Here is a 7,894-nt window from a genome sequence, read left to right as displayed (position 1 = left end):
GTCAAGGGCATGTACCTTGGTTGCGGGCATATCCCCAGTGGGAGATGTGCAGGAGGCAGCTGATCGATGTTTCTCTCTCATCGATGTTTCTAACTCTCTGTCTCTCTCCCTTCCTCTCTGTAAAAAAAATCAATAAAATATATTTTTTTAAAAAATCATTTTTGCCCAGCCAGTGTGGGTCAGTGGTTAAGCATCAATCCAGGGTGAGGCAAAAGTAGGTTTACATTGTTTGTATGGAAAGTAATACAATAATTAATAAATAATAATACAAGAATAAACTGTTTTGCATACTCACAACCATAAACCTACTTTTGCCCTACCCTGTATTATTGTTTTAAATTAATAAATAATAATAATAATTTCTCTATAAGTACATTTTTCTTATGTACTGAATATTTTTCAAAATATTTTTAAAAAGAATAATACAGCACCACATTTAGAAATAAATTCTATAAAATGTCACAATAATACTTACAATTTATGATAGGGACAATACAAGATTTAAATCAAGGAATATATGTCTCAGTTTCTCTTGCCTTTGTTGGGACAGAAAATAAGGAGCTTATCATTTCTTTCTGAAGGTAATAAATGACTCTCCCTACCTTGAAAATTAATTTTTTGCTTTGTTCATTGACGACATGAATAGAAAATACTTTTGAGACAATGTCTTTCTATATTCAAAATATCATTCCTATTATAACTGGGAAGCACAGGAATATTTTGATTTATTTATATCTTAAAAATTATTTAAAGTAAAATGCTTTCTATATTTTACAATGAATAAATATAGTTGGACTATTTATACATAAGTGAAGACTCCCAGGAAATGATTAAAAAACATAGAATGCAAATTTGTTTAAATCAAAATTTGATTTATGATCCATAAACAGTAAAAACTCAACAGAGTAGGGTTAGCTTACAAGATATTGGTCCCATTAGTAAGATACTAATATCATGATGAGTACACACCTTATTTAATTAAGTAATGTACTATATTTAAAACAAAGAGGTAGAATACCACACCTTATTATTTCCATAGGCCATATCCATTGCTTCTACGGATAAGGAGCAAAGCGCATTTATTAAATGGTGCAATGATACGTCATCAAGGTACCTGAAATAAAAAATGAATAAGCCATTCTGATCTAAAATAAATAGCTAATAATAATGTTTCTACCAATTTAAAAACCTGATCTTACTGTGAGCTTTCAAACAATCTTGAAAGTATATTGGAAATCACTGGTAAATCTGTCATCACTGCTGTTGTTAGAACCTAAGAGAAGAATAAAATTAATGTAACATATGAACATTGTGGGAAGCACTAATTGAGTAAGAATGACTAGAACTTACTGTACTGGGTCCTTCTACAGCTCTCCCAGGTTTCAAGGCACCACCACTACTAGGCTTTAATCCCAGAATCCATACAAGATGCTGAAAATGTTTTTAAAAATCAAAACAAATAAATTTATAAGCATAAAAATTCTAATAATGAAAATTAAAACTCAGTAGTAACTTTTAATAACTAAAACTAAAATCAGTAGTAGGCTTCTAACAACCAAATTTAAATCAGCAATTAATAGTCATATAAAATACTTATTACACCAAGCATAAGCAGCAGAACTTAGTCTAGAACTTAGGCCATTATGAGAAGTATTCCATTATTTCATACAACATAAGCCATGTCTTCTTTCCCTTCCAACTTCTCCCTTGTCATATTTACTGCTTATTCCTTCAGCCTGTTCAAAGTACCAATCGACATTGCTTAGTTTAATTGTTAGCACTTAGCTATAAAACAAAACCGACCTCTGATCCAGAGACTACAACATACCTGTAGAGTTGCCAAGACAAGTTGCCACGATGTTCCAAGAACAGCCCCATGACAGTGTGCCAAGTTAAGTAAAGTCCTCATACACTGGATATTTTTGGATGTTAACTATTTAGAAAAGGATATATTTGCAGAACTGTTATGCATTCTTGAAAATTAAAAGCTTATACAGCAGCATTATCAAATTCAAATTTAAAAAAACACCAAAAATATTAAGAAAATAGGTTTGGATGGTTTTACACAGAATACATTCATTTCCTTAAAAGTTGTGTTATCATACTTGATTATGATAATGTCAACTGCATATTTATCTAATTTCTTCTAAAGATAACACCCAGGTAAAAGAAAGTAAATAAGTATAAAGATACATTTTGGCAAAAAAGATACAAAAGTTTCCTTGAAAGTTAACTGGCAAACAAGAAAAGAACAAGTACTCTACCATTACTGTTCCTTGAGGCTGGACTGCTAGTGGCTGACCCACTGCCACTACTTGCTGGTGAGATTCACTTGATGGACTTATCATCATAACACTTTGGCCCTGAATGGAATATGCTACAATAGAAACGAATACCTAAGTAATTCAAATATAACTTTTATGTTGCATTCAAAGTAATGTTATATTTTAAGACATTAATTTGCCAAAACTAAATTCAATGATGACTTAGTTACTTATACGCAAACACTTTTAAAACTCGGGAAGGGCAAAAACAAAGGCAAGTTAAGCAAATATTAAGTAAATTAATTTTCTATGTAACTTTAACAAATTATATAACTTTGGTAGATTTCTTTGTAAGAACTTAGAATTAGGACTCTATTTTAAACATGTATTCCCAGTAAACTTTTAAATTAAAGTTAGAGACCAAAATTCACATTTTCAGTTTAAAAATTGAATATCTTATTGAAATATATTTACATTGCATGGAAGAAACTTGAATGTTTTGAAAGTATTCAACAAGGAAAAATTTTTTGAATATCTATTTAATATAAGTAGTTGCAAACATTACTGTTCTACTAGTTCCACTGGAAAAAACATACAAACCACCACCATTTCGACAATATATTATAGTTTACAAAGGATTTCCAGATTTATCTTCACCATTATTGCTTAAAATTAATGTCATTTTCCCCTACTCTAATTTCCATTATTTTTTAAAAGATGAAAAGAACTGAGGTTCAGGGACATTAACTTCTCACAGAGGGCACAGAGTCAGTGAATAGAAGAGCAGAGGCTTGAACTAAGAAGTTCTATAATATTTTCTCTATGCCATGTCAGCCCACTAGATGAAGAGAACTTTGAGTAAACTGAAGCCTTACATTTATTGGAAAGGGTGGCTGCAGTGGTGGTATTCAACACAGTAAGAGCATAATGGGGAGGCAGGGAACCTTTGCATATTGCAGTTATAAATGCATCTCTTGAAGTTACTAGGCCCAGTCTTCCACAAAGAGCAGCCATAGTCAGTTCAGCTTTTAAAATATTCTCAGTGGCAGCTTCATCTGTGCTGAAAAAATAAAGTATTTCATTAATGTGATTAATATGATTAATTTATTTTTAATTACAGTGCAAACTATGTGGAATTAGGTATTTAAGGAAGTTTTAAGAAAATTTATTGAAAATTGTCAAAATCAATCTACTTAAGGAGGAATGTTAATTAACATATACCTGAAAATTAAAAATATCATTTTAAAATCAGTAAATTCTGCAATTCTGAAGAAAAACAGCCAAGAAATTGAATACTATGATTATAATAATTGTAATAGTAAGGTTTGAAATGAAAAAGGCATTCTGTAATTTTAGGACTTTTTTTTCCTAAAACACTAACAACAATTCTGGTGGGGAGCAAGGCAAGGATAGAATAAGGGAGGAGAATCAAAACAAAGAATAATGCCCTGGCTGGTATGGCTCAGTTGGTTGGGCATCATCCCCTGCACCAGGAGTTGCCAGTTCAATTCCCAATCAGGGCACATGCCTGGTTGTAGGCTCAATCCCTGGTAGGGGGTATGCAGGAGGCAGCCGATCAATGTTGTGCTCTCACATCAATGTTTCTCCCTCTCCCTCTCCCTCTCCCTTCCTCTCCCTCTCCTCTCCTCTCCTTCCCTCCCCTCCCCCTCCCCCTCCCTCTCCCTTTCTCTCTCCTTTCCTCTCTCTCTAGGAATCAGTAAACCATTCTAAAAAAACAAACAAAATAAAACAAAGAATAATATTATACACATATAAAAACTAAAATTAGAAAATAATTCTTAGGACAAATTTAAGTAAACTATTTTAGTGTTTTTTTTTAATTGTCAAATGCAATATAAAACTTACAAAGACTTAATACCTGGCATCAAGAAGGAGTGAGAGAGCAGCAAGTAGACCACACCAGCAGGCATTCACCATTTCTTCCCAAACAGCTCTATTAACTTAAACAAAGCAAAATAAAGCAAAAAAAAAATAAACTACTTGATGATAATTATAGATGTCATAGTACTTGACAATATGTCAAATTCTAAAATCTCCCTGGTCATCTTATAATATATCAAATATTCCACCAACAACTCAACTATTCAATATTAAAGCTATTATATTTAAAATATATCTGAATAAATAAAAACTTAAAAACTACATTATAGTTTCAGAATTTAGCAAGCCTTAAAACTAAGTTATTTTAAAATATCAATGGTAAGATATTTCTATATACAAGTTAACTTATATCTTTTAAGTATACATATCAGATCAATTCCTATTCCTTTCCCCTTCATTGGGCCTCTAGTTTTAATTATGTATACATAATTAAAATATGTGACCCTATGTGACCAGCTGGCAATGAGTCAATGTAATAAGATTGATTATATACATTGGGGATCAAGCAAAAAAGTAAACATGTTGAGTAAAATGGGATCAAGTTTCTCTCTATGGAAGAAGGGAATTACAAATATGGAAATCTAAAAATAGACCTTGTCATATTAAACTGGAATTAGAAAAACTGGTGTGACCTCTTGATATTTCACATAGAGAAATGTTTTTTTAAATGTAGAGAGATGTGTGCTTGTGTGTATTTCCTATTCAAGTACCAAGAAGTTTACCTAGTGCCCATGTGTTAGTATCTAAATACTATTCTCCACTAAAAGGAACTAGGACTCCTTGGAAAAATAACTGATTGCTGAACTCGGCAAGACAAAAAACAAGATAAGCATGGAACATTTTGTTGTATCAGATAGTAAGAGTGCTCAGAAAATGACAAAAGGACATGAGGCACATGTGCTATCTTGAAAGGGGGTCCCCACTGGCCCTGTCGAGGATATCTGAGAGTCAAACCAAATAATGATAATCATAGATTATAATCCTTTGAATAAAATAGGAATCCAAGAATTTATAAATAAAGGAAAAAAAATGAGGGAAATATCTTTTAAAGTAAAGGTCTCAAAGTATTTCTCCACAAAAAGTTAATAATTAACTTTACACAGAAGAAACATGGTAGACATCATATTAACCAAATGATAAAAGTTAATATCACCAATTATGAAGCATATTGACGTTTGCTGAACACAGTAAGTATAGTACAGCAACATTTCTGTGGTAGCTCTGCCAAAAATGATTAAATTGAATTTAATTATGAGGAACCAAAGGAAAAACCAAAATTGACTAGCCTGTACTCTTAAAAAAATATCAAGGTCATATAAAACATGAAAAGAATTAAGGAACTTTCCCAGATTAAAGGACAGTACAGAGTCAGAGAACGAAATTTAATAGGTGATCCAGGAACATAAAGGGGCAACTGACAAAATTTAAATGGGGTCTGGAATTCAATGGTAATATTGGATTGATGCTAAATTTTTAATGGGAACTGTACAGTAGTTCTGTCCTTAATTCTAGAAAATACACATTAAAATATTAAGGGATAATGGGGCCTCATGTCTGCAACTTATTAAAATGGTCCAGAAAAAAAGTATAGTGACATGTATATAAATAGAAAGAATGATAACACAAATAGGGTGGTGTTAACAATTGGGAAATCAGGGTGAAGAATATATGAGAACTCTATTATTTTTGCAACTTTTCTATAAATTTCAAATTATTTCCAAATAAAATTAAAAATATAGAATCACAATAACACACCTATTTCCTTATCCATTTCGTCTGCTGTTGACTGTAATTCTTGCTGTTCTGATGACTGTGTTGTTGAAGAAGCAGCTTCACTGCTAGTCTGACATTCCATTTCAGTCTCTCCCAACTCTCCTTCAATCATACTAGTGATGCCACGGACAAGGTCTAGCAAACAATGGAATGCCACAGACATGGCATAACCTTCTGGTATAGTTGGGGGCTCAACTTTGTCCAACATCTCTAGGCTGAAATTATGAAAAAACCAGAACACTAATGAGAAGCTACAATGATGAAAATACATGAAACTAGTTCTATAATATGTAAATTCTAGAAATTAAATTTAATAGAATAGTAAAAGTGGTCATTACTGTTTGTTTTCTCTTCTTACATCTAAGAAACTGATTAGAAAAATTACAGCCTGACCACTGCCATAACTAATTATTTGAATAATTTACTTTTTGCCTCTCCCCCAATTGTGCCAATATTTTCATGAATTGTTGATATTAAAAAAATAAAGACTGGGGTGGGGGATAAGAGATCAACCAAAACACTTGTATGCATGCATATAAGCATAACCAATGGACACAGACACTAAGGGGGTGAGGGCATGTGCGGGGGGGTAGAGGTGGCCGGGGAGAGGTCAAGGGGGGGAAAAGGAGACATATGTAATACTATATGTAATACTTTAAGCAATAAAGAATTTAAAAATAAATAAATAAATAAAGACCTACATACAAAATAGATTAAGACTTAAACTGACTATAAAACATCTTAAACTCTGACCTGGTGCTTTTAAAATAAGGTGTTATCGAACCATATCAAAATTACAACTAAAATACAGAACAACCATCATTCAGAACTGCCTGAAAGCTAGTTGATTGGAAGTTGTACAACTAGAGAAATAAAGAAGAAAGCACATTGAGACTGGTAGGAGGGCTGGAGGCAGGGAATGGGCTGGTCCAACACCTATGTGTGCTTAATCTGGTGAAAGATTGTCTCTGTGGAGGCAGCCTGTGAGGAGCACGGGATCCCAGCCCCAGACCAGACCCCCAAACCCAGGAGACACAGCAGCTCTATCTATACATAGAAACAAACACAGGGAAGCAGCCAAAATGCGGAAACAAAGAAACATAGAAACAAGCAAACTATTGGGTACAGAATTCAAAACCATAGTTGTAAGGTTAATCAAGGATCTTTATAAGACTTTCAAGGATCTAAGTGAGAATGTAAAAGGCATGAAAAAGGACCAGTCAGAAATTAAGCATACATTAACAGAAATAATTTACAGGGATTCAACAGTAGAGTAGAGGATTCCAAGCAAATCAACAAATATGAGGAAGCAAAAAACACCCAAGCAGAAGAGAAAAAAAAAAAATCCAAAAAAATGAAGCTAGTGTAAGGAGCCTCTGGGATAATTTCAAGCATACCAATTGCATTACGGGGGTGTCAGAAGGAGAAGAGAGAGATAAAGACATTTAGAACTTATTTGAAGAAATAATGACAGAAAACTTCCCCTACCTGGTGAAAGACATAGACTTATGTGTCCAGGAAGTACAGAGTCCCAAACAAGAGGAACTCCAAGAGGTCCACACCAAGACACATCATAATTAAAACTAGAGGCCTGGTGCACGAAATTCATGCACTGGGGGTAGAAGGGTCCCTCAGCGGCCTGCGCCCTCTCACAGTCTGGGACACCTCTCTCCTTACCGGCCACCTGCTCACTGCTCCTTATGCGCTTGGCTTGCTGCTCCTTAGCGCTGCCACGGAGGCGGGAGAGGCTCCTACCACCGCCACTGCGCTTGCCAGCCATGAGCCCGGCATCTGGCTGAGCGGCGCTCCCCCTGTGGACCGCACTGACCACCAGGGGGTAGCTCCTGCATTGAGCATCTTACCCCGTGGTGGTCAGTGCGCATCATAGTGACTGGTCATTCTGGTCATTCCTCTGTAATGATCGCTTAGGCTTTTATTATATAGACTAGAGGCCC

The 7,894-nt window shown here is 34.3% G+C and overlaps 1 protein-coding gene across 11 annotated transcripts in view; it reads right to left on the bottom strand.

Moving 5' to 3' along the window:
• The window catches only part of MON2 (MON2 homolog, regulator of endosome-to-Golgi trafficking), a 124,109-nt gene that overhangs the window by 58,907 nt on the left and 57,308 nt on the right, over positions 1–7,894 (bottom strand). For 10 of the 11 annotated variants that reach the window (XM_005871676.2, XM_005871678.2, XM_005871677.2 and 7 more), the window contains 8 exons: positions 5,922–6,154; positions 4,144–4,225; positions 3,140–3,324; positions 2,265–2,377; positions 1,829–1,933; positions 1,351–1,431; positions 1,200–1,273; positions 1,024–1,114 (listed from right to left, as the gene is read on the bottom strand). In XM_005871676.2, the coding sequence (XP_005871738.1) occupies positions 1,024–1,114; positions 1,200–1,273; positions 1,351–1,431; positions 1,829–1,933; positions 2,265–2,377; positions 3,140–3,324; positions 4,144–4,225; positions 5,922–6,154 (964 nt within the window). The remainder of the gene's footprint in view (positions 1–1,023; positions 1,115–1,199; positions 1,274–1,350; positions 1,432–1,828; positions 1,934–2,264; positions 2,378–3,139; positions 3,325–4,143; positions 4,226–5,921; positions 6,155–7,894) is intronic. The other variant, XM_014544128.1, reaches the window with a different exon arrangement.

Source organism: Myotis brandtii, unplaced genomic scaffold, assembly GCF_000412655.1.
Source record: "Myotis brandtii unplaced genomic scaffold, ASM41265v1 scaffold352, whole genome shotgun sequence".
NCBI classification, from domain to species: domain Eukaryota; kingdom Metazoa; phylum Chordata; class Mammalia; order Chiroptera; family Vespertilionidae; genus Myotis; species Myotis brandtii.
The sequence above is the reverse complement of the archived record's forward strand: the minus strand, read 5'-3'. Positions and strand labels throughout refer to the sequence as shown.